Consider the following 14,506-nt stretch of genomic DNA (forward strand, 5'->3'; position numbering starts at 1 on the left):
TCCGTTGCTCGTATGTGTGCAGTCTGGTACAAAACACTCAGGCATTACGGCGTAACGTTACGATTATAACGTAAGACTATAGAAAAAATGACAGACGTTAGCTTCAGTAAAGTTAGCTTCATTCATTGATAGAAAAGGTATGACGTCACACGTGTGCCTTTTGGGTTTGTAGTCTCTGTAATTACGTATTTTCACAGTCTTATACCTCAACAGTTTTACATCAAACTGCGACTTTCTTGACTTTAAAATGTATCTTTTAAATTGACAAACATCATATGTGTAATTCAGGGCACAATTCAAACGAGATCAAAATAATTGTTGTCTCGCGCCATTGACTACCATACAATATTTTTCCGAAGTAAGGTCCCATGGTGGTCAACCGGAAGGGGAGGGACTTAGGCTCTCTATTGCGCCCAGAGGCATTTGAACGACGTCCGTTGGTGAAGCGCACCAACTTTTAAATGCATTATTATATTCAAATTGCAAACACATGATGACAGTCTCCATGAAAGACCCACTGGCAGATGAACGTGCTACTACATTTCTCTCCGAAATGGTAGGAAATTAAATTAGATTTAATAGAGGATTTTAACTGTGACAAGATGATTGACAGGGCAGTTTACAGGATCCACGTGACAGATCTGATAAAGATGACCGTCTGATAAAGATGACGAAGTAGTATGTCCCAAAGCTTGCCTACTTTTTTGCTACACATTCAAAAGTAAATACCTTTTCTTCACAAAAAGAGTACATACTTTTATGGCGTAGTGTAACTTAGGCGAATTGGGACGCAGCATATGGCTTTACACGATGACGATCGCTCTGATTGGTTTTAGGTCTATCCAATTGCGCCCAGAGGCATTTGAGCGACGTCCATTGGTGACGCCCCTTTGGAAATTAGTTATTAATGAAGCTTTGCCAGACCATAACTCAGTTACTAGGCTACTACTTTAACCAGGCTAATGAAGGCCACTTGTAAGGTGACATTCCAATCATTACCAAAGCTGGAAAACTATCAACTCAAGACTTTACAGATCTCTCAGGAAATGCAAACGTACAGAATACAGCTATATAGACCAACAACTTTTTGACACGACCTGAAAATTACTTTTTTGCTAAACTATTGACCTCAGCTTGCAAAAAACTGACTTAAGCACCTTTCTTCTTCTTCTTCTTGCAAAACATAGCTCTGACATGTTAATGATATACAACTTTGTATACAATATACAAAAAGAACATTAACTTGTGCTCATGAAAGAGTCATTCTCCACGATCGGCAGAGAAGACGTAACGTGAGATGAGATGGAATACAAGCCTAACAAATGTTCACGTTCTCCTCACAGTCATGATGGTAGAGTCGACGTAGAATCCACAGCTAGATTAATCATCATCTAGATCAAAATCTGGCAACACTGGCCCCGCCTTTCTGAAACGCGTCGATTTTTAAAAAGCTCATCGTTCTGAAAAGCGCTGTGTGCTCTATATACTGATCTCTGTATGGCTCTGGGTCCGCCTTGTTCTGATGTCATGCTGACTTGTGTCAAAAAACTCGTATAACGTATATTAACTCTTTGTGTTTGAGACTTTGTAACTCTGCAGATCTTATACATGCACACACAGACAGCTACATAACACACTAAAGAAAAAAAACAAACAAGAAATAGCATCATGACCCCTTAACTCTTACCCCACCAGCGTTTTTTTTTTTTTTAAGGTTGCCAGCCACCGCCAGCATTTTTGATCATTTTCACAAAAATTTCATTGCCCCCTGAATATTTTGTTTTATAAATATCTGAAATTGCAATATATATTGAAAATTTCCATCAATGGCGGGGAAAGAGTTAAGAATTATTAGCCTTTGCTGTTTCAAGGAATTTAATTGAATCAAATCTTTTTATTGTCACTTAAAAATCAACAAATGGTATGGTACAAAACAAACACTGAAATAAAAGAAAAAGACAGGTACATCATAGGGGGACAGTGTTACACTTTATATATAATTTTGCACCTTGTCAAATCTTCACTCAAGACTCAAAGCAAGTCTTCGGTCAAAAGTGGTGGCCTTTTCTTTACATTATTTTTCAAAAATGTATAAATAATATAAGATGGTTCTAAAGCATACTGACATATAAAATAAAGACACTGGCATTTCAAATTTACAATAATATAAGATATAGTGTTGCCAGGGACCAGCCTGTTGAACAAATGTGGAGGATGACTCTGTATTACCAGGTGCACACAAACAGTACGTTGCAGTCACAGAATCCAACACAGTCTTTCTGTTTTTATCTTTTTTCTGACTTTTTTCATCAGCATATTCTTGTATTTCTAAATGATTAACAATTAGAGATATATAACTTGCTGAGGGTATGTCTTAAAATCAAATGTGGCTAAAGTAAATATATGTTGAAATAAAGCCTTTCTCTAGCAGGTAATGAAACTGGTGCCACTTTGGAATTACATACATTAAAAGGAGATGATATGCAGGAGACCATAAAAAAGTGGTTAAGTAGGAAAATAATGTGCAGACGCTATTTAAAAGATTGCATTAAAGTGCATTTTCTCTTTGTTTCAAATCCTTGTCACTCCAGAAATAACGAAATAAATCTTTGGATTTGGATCTGGATCCCAATCCCCCAACCCCCCAATTGTTTTCATGGTAAGTGCAGTGAAAAGCCCTATTCACACATGCTATAGTTCTCTGCAGCCTTCAGTCAGAAATGTTCCCTGTATATTGTATATATTAACAGGTTGGTGATATCATGTACAACACAGTGAGGTCATTCATCTCAGAGAGTGAAGTAACAATTCAAGTGATCAAGATCTACAAAAAAGCATCTGTGTCCAGTAAACAATCTACTAAATATACTATTAGCAAACCATTTCTGCTATTAATTCAAACTTCAAAAATGAGGCAGTCTTTATAAGCATCTAAGAAAAAAATAATACACCCTCTCAAAAATAACAGGGTTCGTGGGAAATGTATAAAAATATATATCATATTGAACCAAAGAAAAAGGCACCATGAGAAGTCCCCTGGCAAAATGTCAGTCTAATCACCAGGTAAGAAAAGGAAGACAAGCTTCTACGTCCAACAGAATGTTAAGGCGAAGTTCAGTTTTAGAAATATTGTTCAAGCCACAGAGGCTACTTTGTCACAATCAAGAGTGTGATTTTGTTGTGAAATGTTGACGTCCTTTTCCGGAGGAGAATCTCCCTCCTCCGTCGTCCTGTTCCAGCAAGGCAGGGTGGCCAAAAACAGAAACAAACCAGACACTAAAACACAAGCGCCACTAAAGTAGAACGCCAGGTCATATGACTGAGTCCAGTCGAAGAACCAACCTATAAGAAAAGAAAATGGAGACAACATCAGTAAAAGAGCAGGGTTGTTTGAAAACGCCCTGCGGTGAGATATCACTCCATTTGTGGAGCCAACAAGGGAAATATATTTATATACATCTATTTTTTTTTTTTATTCTTGAAAGCATTTGTCTTTATCTTTAACTGCACTGGAGTTGATACGATTATTCTTCTTACCCACAACAGGTGGCCCAAGCGTGATTCCAAACCCTCCGAAGCACATGAGAATGCCATGAGCGTGACTGAGTCGTTCCATGCCCACTATCTTGGTAGTGATGTAGGACGTGATAGACCAATTTCCTGAGAAAAATCCAACCATGGCCGACAGAACTTGCAGACCCAGGTAGCTCTTAAAAACTGGGATGAGCAGCAGAGTCAAACCTGTGCCTATCAGCGTCAGGGCGTACAGGTACAGGCTGTTCACCCATTGCATGTCTGCCAGCACACCCAAGACCAGCTTACCGATGCCTGTTGTCAATGCAACGATTGAGACGAGGGGTATTATTGCAATCCCATCAATAAGCCCCTCACTCTGAGCTACGTCCTCCATGAAGAGAACAGGTGGGAACGCCCCTAAGCTGAACAAGAAGATGGCGATGCAGAAAGCCATGAAGACACGGTCCTGTAGGAGCTCTATAGTCTTGCACAGGTACCGTCTATAGGGACGCATCCGCTTCTTAATGGCTCGTGCTACTATTGAACCGGACGATATCCCGCCATTTCTTTCCCCTTCACTCTCTTGCAGCTCTGTGGGTTCCATGGTGATCAACAGCTTCATGGCAGCTATGTTATTGGCGGAGCCGGGTGTGGTTTTGAGATCCAAGAAAGAGTCGATGATAATGGCAGTAGGTTTGGTGTAGAGTGGTTCTGGTTCCTCTGTGTGCTGTAGAGCAGCTCTCTGTTTTAAGTAGTAACCAGGTAAGTTCATAGGTCGCATTGGCCCAGCACATGCCATCAGGTTGAGCGCCAGTGCTCCAATGATAAGCAGGCAGCCCTCCAATCCAAACAACTCAATGAGCTCATTCTGGAGTGTGGCGTAAATGAACCCGCCCGCACTTGTACCTGAGAAAGATGAAAAGAATCATTATCTGTCCCATTTTGAAAAATCATTTTAAGGAAGAACATAAACATACAGAATCTATACAGGTAATCAAAAAAAAAAAATTGCTATCTGCTCCATATCTAATGAAAGTTCAATAACCTAAATAAATAATGCATTTTTTTCACTAAATTTGCCAAAGCAAAAAAAGCTTATGACAGTTAATCAATACAAACTAAGGTATCAATATAATATCATAATATAAAGGTTCTTGAGGATGTTCTCCCTACTATTGTTTTCCCTCATCAAATAGCCAACCCTTTTTCAATTTCTGCCATTTACTTAATGTTAGAGTGGGGTGGGAGTTCCTTGTCTTATTTTTGAAAAAATTTGGATTTGGTGCCGTCTTTTTTTTCTTAGTGCTCCTTCCACAGTAGTCCTGACTAATAGTTTGTACTCTAGACCATTTAATTTGTACTGTGGCACTCGACAGGGCTGTCCTTTAAGCCCAATTTTATTCACTTTAGCCATTGAGCCTTTAGCAATTGCCCTACGCGAAAGACAGCAGATTATTGGAATTATCTGTGGTGATGTTAAGCATAAGATTACTTTATATGCAGATGATCTATTGCTTTTCATTTCTAATCCTCAGACTTCTTTGCCCACTGCCCTGTTCTTGCTTGAGAATTGTGGTCAATTTTATGGTTACATGCTTAATCTGTACAAGAGTGATTTTTTTTTTCCTCATCCAATTAAGGTAGCGAAGCAATTACAGTATTCAAATACCTAGCTTGGGATCTGTATTACACGCCATCATACTGTAAGTCTTTTTTTTTTTTCTCACTGGGTGCATTAATTCTATCAAGATGGTATTGCTCCCTAAATTCCTTTACCTTTTTCAGTGCTTACCTTAATTTATACCCTGTCATTTAAAAAAAAATCTCTATAATTTCTAGTTATATTTGGAATGGTAAGCATCCCTGTCTGTGTAAAGCATTGCTTCGGAGGTCTGGCCTTAACTAACTTTAAGTTTTACTATTGGGCAGCCAACATACGAAACACTGTATTGGTGGCACTATCACTTCTTGCCTAATAAAGATCATAGATCATCCTGGTTGGATATGGAAATTCGTGCTGATAAGCAAATCTCCCTTCCAGCACTTCTTGCAGCTAGACTACAACTAATTTCCCATATTCCTGCTGATTGCCCAGTAGTAAAACACTCTGTGAGGATTTGGAGCCAGGTGAGAAAATCATTTGGCTTTCAGGATTTCTCTCTTTTTAGCCCTATTGCTCGCATTCACTTTTTTCACCCTCGATCTCGATGCAGGATGGATCAATAAAGAGTTGGTCTGACAAAGGGATAAAATGTTTCAAAGACTTATTTACTGACAATTAATTTCCTCCCTTTGAATAGGGGATTGTTGAATCTGATTTGTATTGAAAAACAAATAAATAGATAAAAACTTTGAGAGAGAAAATATCATAATACATTCCATTCCATTCCAAAGTGAAGTCACATTGAAAGAGAGAATTTAAAGGCCACACCTGTGGTAACAATGCCCAGGGCTAGGCCACGCCTCTTGTCAAAGTACTGGCAGGTTATGGTCAGTGTGGCAGCATACACAAGTCCGCAGCCCATGCCTTAAACACAGAAACACAAATGTAACATTTCACAACTTTATTTACACATTTGCTGTTTCACATTGTAACTATAAATTTAATGTCAATCTCAAAAACATATATATAAATATATATACACACACACACACACACACACACAAACTAAAGGCCTTGTCTGCACTTCTCTCCAGTGAGGATAGGTAATGATGGAGTTGACGAGTCAGTCAATAGTGCTAAATTTTATATAATTTCCTATATTATGTACTTCTGATTGAGGGGAAAAAAGAGGTGAATATACCTCAACAACAGGATGAAAACAATCGTATGACTGATTGATTGATAGATTTACTGCTGTATGTAAAGTAACTCCACTGAACTGAATATGCAATGGTATTTGTGGGTAATACATTTCTGTGTGTGTGTGTTCAGAGGAGGGGTTGGCACCGTAAACAGTGAAGGTACATGGTTTTAAATTATAAACTGTCAGTGAATAACAATTAAAAGCAACCCTGTCACAAATATTCTAACATATTCATCTGACATATGCAAACTATTTAGCACTTACTGACAATCATGCACACAAACACATACTATCACTCTCTACTAATGCAGGGCATTCACACATAGATTCGCATGTTCATACGAGATATTCATGAAGCTTTGAAGGTCAAAAAACAGACTCAAACACGTGTTCTAAATACCAGCAAAGTGCTATTTAATGAACACTAATGATGCTTTTAGTTTCTTACCGACAACAATGCCGTAGGAGAAGATGAGGAAAGAGACGCTCGGAGCAAAAGCGCTCAGCATCAGACCGCCGGCCACCATCACACCACTGAAGACGGTAACGGGCCGTGCACCGAAATTATCCACACAGACACTGCACACCGGGCCTACAAAGAGAGACACAGGAACAGCATCTTACTGAATGCAAACAACACAGAAGAATCTGATAAAGGATCTAGAAGAAAAATAATGCACACCACAATCTGGACAATTTACCAAACAATGAAAAAACCATTGGAGTTAGGCTGCTGTGTTGTAGCAGCACAGTACAGAAATGCCTTTGCCTTCCACATAGACCTATGCACAATTTTATTTTTTACTGCATGTTATTTTCACTTTTAGTCTTTTTATTTGATCTTGAATTATTGCATGTAGTTTATTTACCTCACAGTTATTTTAATTATGCACTATTTCCAGTGTGTCAGATAAGGCACCGATGCATAGGCAACACAAATGCACATTATTTGTCTTGCCAATAAAAGCTTAACCTGAAAACTAAATTATTGGTACCATGTTATAAGACCCCTCAGAAAACAAACAGCCCTTCTGTTCTATTAATGTGTAAAGGGGACCCTCATTCCAGCTGTCTTAACATATACTAAAATAGACACTGTCAAACTTCAGTGATGAAGAGAACATGTTTGTCTATCTATGATTAGAAATAACAAATGACCCAGTAGTGAGTTGCTCCTAATATGGCTAAAATGCCTGGACCAGGAAGAGCATCTAGTGAACATTGTGTGTTTGTGCCATCCAGACTAAATAATTTCCCTGTCTTTATTTTGATGGCTCATTAAGTTCTTTACTGTCTGGTATGGGATACTTTATATCCCCTAACATCACTGCCAAATGCCCTCAAACATATTTAAGATTACTCAACACCAGCCATTACTCAACACTCATTTCAGACAAAGTAGAGCTCTACATACTGACCAGCATTATCAGTATGAATGGACAACTCAAAGCCGAATCAGAACCCATAATAACCAATATTCTATGATGAGAAATTAAACTATATAATAGCCAATAGAACCAGTGGAGATGGCAACTATCTGCTCTGTTTTCTCCACAGCTCTTTCCCATAGTATGTCTAATCAGGAATTATTCAGATACTGATGAGTACTGATGTTATGTGTGTGTTTCACAGGCCAGAAACAACTCTCCTTTTCTGAATCAGCATGACCAGGGCACACAACAACATGCTCATGCTCTCAAATACACCACCCATGTCCCTGTCAGTTCTGTCCAGTCATAATTCATGGCTTTCCGTCATGATGACGATAGACTAAACAGCTATGCCTGTAAACAAAACCTGACACCTCCAAAACACGCACAGACACATTTACAGACGTGCATTCTGCCTGTGTGAACTTTTACTGTAGCTCATGAAAGTTGAGAGAGGGCTGCCTTTCTTGTCTTCAGAAACACAATGTTATGTCCTAATCTCAGTAATCGCAAACTCTTCATTAGCGGTTAAAGAAATGTACATGTTGCCTGCAAAACAAAGGGAAAAGAATGGTCATAATTGACAGCACATCTTAAAAGGCATAATTTGATAATCAGTTTATGGCATTTACCATCAGGTAAACGCCATAATCTAAGTAAAGTTTAGAAAGTGTTATTCTGGACTCATTGTCAATTTGACCCCTGCAACACAGACAGTAATGAATTACTTGTGTAAAGAACTGCACTGTAAACAAGTAGATAATTACTCATCACTGTCAGCGTGTTTTCTCGTGGAACAAGGCATTAAAGAACTGAGTCAGCAGCATACTATGTGAATAAAGAGCAGTGCTGTATGTTTTAGTGTGTGTGATTTCTATGTCCGATTATACAAGAAACAGGTTTGATATTAGAAAAGAGCTGTATAGTTTATCTTATTCACCTTGTTTTCTACTAAAAAGAACAGTAAAACAAAATGTTTTTACTTGTTTAAAGAGAAACAAGAAAATAATAAAGAAAAAAAAGAAAATAATATTTGCCAATAAGGTAAGGAAAAATAAAAGCAAAACTTACATTACACAATTTGGCTTTCAATGTTTATTTGTCAGCATGTGTGATCATGTGCAGAAAGAGTAAAGGGACTCTTTCTGTTTGCACGTGCTGCTTTTTATTAGGAAATCTGTACACTTTCTTTATCTCAGTCTCTCTCACACACGCTGGTTTCCATGTTTTATGTGGCCTTTCCATAGACATAATGCTTTTTATACTGTACAAACTGTATAGTCTATCCCCTAACCCTACCCATCATAGAAAACTTTCTGCATTTTTACATTTCGGATGGTTTATAAGCTGTTTTCCTCATGGGGACCAACAAAAATGTCCCCACAAGGTAAAAAATAATTGGCATTACTATCCTTGTGGGGACATTTGGACCCCATAACGTAAGGAATACCAGGTACACACACACAAGAGAGAAATGATCATTACTCACTGGTGATGAGTGCCATACCAGACACCATGGATCCGACCCAAGCCGTCATGCCTTTCCCTTCCTGGAAGGCACTGAGCCACTCGGGGTACAACACCCCGACGGACTGGGGGGATCCTGATGACAGGAACTGGGCCATGAAGGAGGCCACCACAATAATCCATCCCCATCCACCATCTAAAGCACCCTCACCCTTTACAGCACCCATTCTCAGCACTGATCTTACGCTGACTACACTTGACACAGGGGTCTGCAGAAAGAAAGGGTGAAACATGATAATAGGAAGCTCACACGTGACAGCAGTGTGACAAGCTATAATTTATGCAAAACTAATTGAAATATTCTTGCAGGAATGCTGTATGTAATTATATTTAATTTGCAATACTCTATTTAATCTTGACACACAAATAACTATTTAGGTGTAACTTTATATATAAAGGTGACAAAAAGCTACAATGTGATTAAAAGTGAAATTTTTAAATGTTAAATGGCAAGTTACTGCACCTACAATGTTCACTTTTGCATCAAATCATGATTTTTTCCGTGCATGTTATTTGTCAACTCACTCAAGATGTGGAAAAAGCTGTGGTACTTACGACAGGTGGAGGATGTTGCTCTTGCTTGCAGAGAGCGGTGTGCTGAACCGCTCGTGCCTGGTAGACCAGGCCAGTCTCACGTACTTCTCTGCTGAATACCTTCTCGAGATCAGCAACGCACGCCGCCTAGTTTTAAACGCTTCTGGACACAGACCACACCTCGAAGGTGGAGAGAGACCACTGAGCGGACTGCCTTCTTATCGCCCAGTTTTCTTTTATTTACGTCCATAACATAGATTGCATCCCGCAGTCGCGAGGAGAACTGGTGTCGTTTGGAGCGCGCGGATGCATCTTTTTCTCCAGCGCGCGCAGAACGGTGCCAACGGAAGCGTGCTGAAGTTTCTCATTTTCTCAACATGCGCTCTTCTATCCTGTGAAATGAAGAACCGGTTTGAAGCTGTTTTCACCGGTCAAACTTGTGAAATCAAATGGATCAACTGTGCGATCAACTGGAAAGAAGAGCGATTGCGTCCGTCTCTGTTGCTTTTGCATTCTAGTATTTTATATTGCGTCACAGGAAAACTGTACTGTTGCTTTAAAATGCTGATATAATAATTATTATTATGCAAATACATATTTTAAAATGTAAAATAAAAATAAAATAGAAAATCATAATTAATCATAATTATTTATTAATATAGCATAGCATCAAATTGATTAAATTACGTTTTCTATGCTGAAAGTGACACATCAGCTCCTTATTGTTTATGAACTAGCTATACAACTGAGACCCTGTGGACATATATCACATACAGTTCACATAGCCTACATATTCTGCAATTTTCATGACAAAAAACTAGGCTATAGCCTAAAGGACACATTTTTGAGTAAATACTTAACATTTGAAATCATGTCAAGGTTATGTCTAATGAACAAATTAGTTTTTTTTTGTTTGTTTGTTTTTATTCAGGTTATGCATCTCTGAAGTAATGTGCAAATTTTAAAATACATTTTTTTTTTTTGGCGTCACAAAAGGCTTCAACCACTAAGTTACTATAATTCACTTATTTGAAGGCTACATATAATTAAATATCGGTGTCCTTGTTACATGTATTTACTATAGTAATAACTACAAATTAGGGATAATTACATGCAACTAAACCAAACCCTAACCCTATAGTAAGTACATGTAGTTAATTAATAGGCCATTACTTGATTGTATAATTACACTGTAACAGAGACACATTAAAATAAAGTGTAACCAAAATATCTGTTTGATGTCAGAGCTGAAGTTATTGAAGGACACGTTTAGATTGTGCCCCAGATCAAACTTCATAGGACTAGATTTCTGTTAGGCCTAGATTAAAAACTTCTTCCCACCCTTCTGTCTCTCCTCTCTGTCTGGGTGGTCAGCTGAACTTTTGTGCTGGGTGAGTGCGTGAGGGTCAGACGGCTTGGGCTTTAAGCCCACCGAGATCCTGTTCCTGTCCAATGCTTGTACTCGTTCCCACACAGACATAAAACGAGAGTCTTCCCCCACCCTGACTCTGTAATCCCCTCTGACATGAAAAGAGAGGGAACAAAAAAGAAAGAACAGAACAGTTAATTGCATTTGCCTCATATCATCTTTTTGGACAACATCTCTTCTTATGCAGCGTGGCAGCCCGCAGAGATCTGGGAAGCCAATGGGATACTTCTGGAAGGAACATATGCTTGGCTCTAGATTACATTTGGTTTAAAAAGTAGAAAACAGAACTTGGCATGATGGACAGAGCAAGTTCATCTACGGTACCAGTCAAAAGTTTAAACACACCTTCTAATAAGTCTTTATTACTACTATTTTGCACAGTTAAGAATTACAGCAAAGTCATCTGTGAAACAAGCATGCACATTAAACAGAGGCTAACTGTTTTGTTTCTTTAATGTACCAAACAGTTCTAAACACTTGGCAATCTCTCAAAACTTCACAAGTAGCCACTTGAGATGCTTTTCCATCAAACATGAAGTAGTTCCCATGCATGCTGGGTGCTTAATTGTTTTCCGTTCACTCTCTAGCCCATTTTTTTTTTCTTTTTAATTAAAATGTGTGTTTCGTAAATAAATTCATACAAAAGCATAATTTATATTTGTCAACAAAACTAAAGGGCTTTAAGATCATAAGAAACTTTTGACTGACAGGTTAACATCTTGATTCTCCATTTGTGCAAGAGGGTCAGAGCAGACTGAATTGGAAAAAAGCTTTTGGTTTAATTTGCTGTAACGTTAAGTAATCCTAAATCCTGAAAGTGTGCATAATCAAATCTGCGCTGCAGAATTAGAGGAAATCTGGAAAACAAAAGCTGTGAGTGTGACATGATCTCCATGTTTACTATGAGTTTTCGCTTCCTCTTTCAGGAGTGCTGACTCAAATGTTTTTTAAGTTGACTAGCATGGCAGGAGAACACAAACCTTGAGCGAACTCTGCGATATCCTGACACTCGCTTCCCTTTTCCCCCCTCGTCCTCTGTTTTTCACTTGCTTACAGCATCTCCTGACGTTTACAGTCTTGCTTTGCCATTCCATACTCCTAAACAGGTCAGCAGCAAATCAAGCCAAGGTCAACTGAGGTCAGGGTAAGTGAATCTCTCCAAAGACTGATGCAAGACAGTGGAACTTGTAGCACTGCAGTAGAACTGCTTTAATTAGCATCTTCATCTTAACACGCAGAGCATCATATAAGTGTAACAAATCTAATACGTCAAATAACTTTCTATCAGGACCATTTTTCCCCTTTTAATTATTAAATACCAAATGACTGAAACATTTTTTTGTCTTGTATACCGATTCAGAATGCTCAAGTACTGATTGACATCAAACCAGAAATGTTCCTCTTGCATTATCACTAATTTTATTAGTGTCTCTTAAATTAAAACAATTGATAATATGGGTGAAAAGACTTGCCAAATAGCTTCCTCTTCCTTTAATTACCTTATTTGTCTATAACAACTTTTGACAGGCTCTCTGTGATTGTTACCAGAATTATAATTATTATAATTATTTTGTATTAAAATTATTGACTTTAGCAAGGTTCTCTGTGATTGCTACCATAATTATTATTAGTATTATATACTTTTTATAAAAATCACATAATAAATGATTTATTTTATTATTATTATATTTTAATTGTACTATAATTATTATTGAGATTTGACATGATTGCTACCAGAATTTGTATCATTATTATTAATGATTAACATGTATAACCACCTTGAAATTATAAGGTTCTATCTGCATTCTGATGAGTTTTGAGATGTTTTTGCATTACATTCGACTTTGTAGATAGAACCTTTTTGTTTTCTAAATAATAACTTTTAAAAAGTTGTCACAGAATAAGAATATCTGAATAACTCAATTTTGACAAAAACGTCAAATAGAATCTAATAATTCCAAGGCGATGATTTGTTATATTTTATTAAACAATTAAGTCATAATTTCTGTTTTAAATCTTTACAAGCACCCCTGGTTGTTGCCTACCTGTTGTTAATGCAGTCACGCGGTTATATCTATGTTAGTTCTTTTAGAACCACAAACAGTGAACTGCATGACTTCAACTATTCCTCGAATCTGACCGGAGTGTTAGAACTTGAGGGTCAGTTACACCCCTCTGACCACCCTAGCCTGACAAAACCAGTCTGAACCAGGTGAGGGTGGCTTGGCTGGGTGAAAGCATAACAGGACAGCTTATGCTGAAATACTTCTGCAGGGATTACCACACAGCTCCAGGACTGTATGTGTGTGAGAACCAGTGCTTGGTAAGACAAAAAAGAGGTGTTGGGTAATTAGAATGGAAAACTGTGGTGGGGGGTTGGTGTGCAGTGCCAAACAGTTGTGCAATATTACCTGACACCTACAGAGGGCTGATGTTATAAAGTTGATGCAGAATGTCTGTTCATGCAAACTGAAGTTTCACACACCCATTTAGAATTGCTAACAACATGTGCCCTATGATAGGACATCTTGGTAATGACTGAATGCCGAAATGGAACATCCTCAGAAACCGATCAATAGCACAGGAAACACATATGGTACTATTTGAAAGCTTAGAAATTAAGTTTTCTACAGAACTCCACTGATTCAATATTTTCTAGGTCTTTAATATCAGCTTGTATTATCTATCTGGTTTTATACTTGGGAGCCAATGCAGGATCCAAACTATTTTCTATCATATAAAAACAAACAAATGTTCTTTCAAATGAAGCAGTGAAATGTATTAATATTATTATGAACTGTAAAGGTCCTATGACATTCCTGAATAGGAAAATATAAATGTCTCTTGAGTTTTGGTTGTATTATGCTCTCGGCCCACAGAAATGAGTTAAGAAAAATTTTTTGTCTCATTGTCTACAACTATATTTAACAGCCTGTGTCAGTTTCTCAGGATCATGATTTGAGGATGAGGGCATTCATCTCTTTCAAAAATGTATATTTATTTTACTATGCACAAGTACATCAATGGCTAGAAGTTGTTGGTTTTTTTTGCTTTTTGCAATTAAGATATTTGTTTTCACTCATAATAACCTTTTAACTAACTATTTTTAACGAATCATAGAAGGATATCAATTTAACGAACCTGGCAATTTATTGATTTAAAAAAAATATTTTTAAAAACGTTTTGGACTCACAGAAACCCTGGGTAGTTCATGTTAAAAAGCTGTAAAACAGCAGGAAACACGAGCAATCACTCATGACTTC

General features: G+C 37.7%; 1 protein-coding gene and 1 long non-coding RNA gene across 2 annotated transcripts; both read right to left on the reverse strand.

The window, feature by feature from the left end:
- Window positions 1-1,874: 1,874 nt before the first annotated feature.
- Window positions 1,875-10,335, reverse strand: slc16a9a (solute carrier family 16 member 9a). Its single transcript, XM_084097366.1, has 6 exons — window positions 9,836-10,335; window positions 9,243-9,489; window positions 6,772-6,915; window positions 5,948-6,043; window positions 3,538-4,422; window positions 1,875-3,342 (listed from the first exon to the last, which is right to left on the reverse strand). The coding sequence occupies exons 2-6, from the start codon at window positions 9,445-9,447 to the stop codon at window positions 3,134-3,136; spliced, it is 1,539 nt and encodes a 512-aa protein (XP_083953492.1). The 5' UTR covers window positions 9,448-9,489; window positions 9,836-10,335; the 3' UTR covers window positions 1,875-3,133.
- Window positions 10,336-10,453: 118 nt separating this feature from the next.
- On the reverse strand, window positions 10,454-13,380 carry LOC311072389. The gene is made up of 3 exons (XR_014604007.1): window positions 13,289-13,380; window positions 12,224-12,341; window positions 10,454-11,334 (listed from the first exon to the last, which is right to left on the reverse strand). It is a non-coding gene; the product is annotated as an uncharacterized lncRNA (long non-coding RNA).
- Window positions 13,381-14,506: the final 1,126 nt, after the last annotated feature.

The sequence above is a fragment of the Abramis brama genome (genome assembly GCF_963993115.1).
Source record: "Abramis brama genome assembly, chromosome: 21".
Taxonomy (NCBI): Eukaryota; Metazoa; Chordata; class Actinopteri; order Cypriniformes; family Leuciscidae; genus Abramis; species Abramis brama.

Bases quoted from the DNA above. Each gene is read 5' to 3' on its own strand.
- slc16a9a (XM_084097366.1), bottom strand. From the start codon at position 9,447: ATGGGTGCTGTAAAGGGTGAGGGTGCTTTAGATGGTGGATGGGGATGG. The intron at 6,916-9,242 runs GTGAGTAATGAT...CTCTCTTTGTAG, and splicing joins TGGTATGGCACTCATCACCA to GCCCGGTGTGCAGTGTCTGT. The intron at 6,044-6,771 runs GTAAGAAACTAA...TCTGTGTTTAAG, and splicing joins CTCCTACGGCATTGTTGTCG to GCATGGGCTGCGGACTTGTG.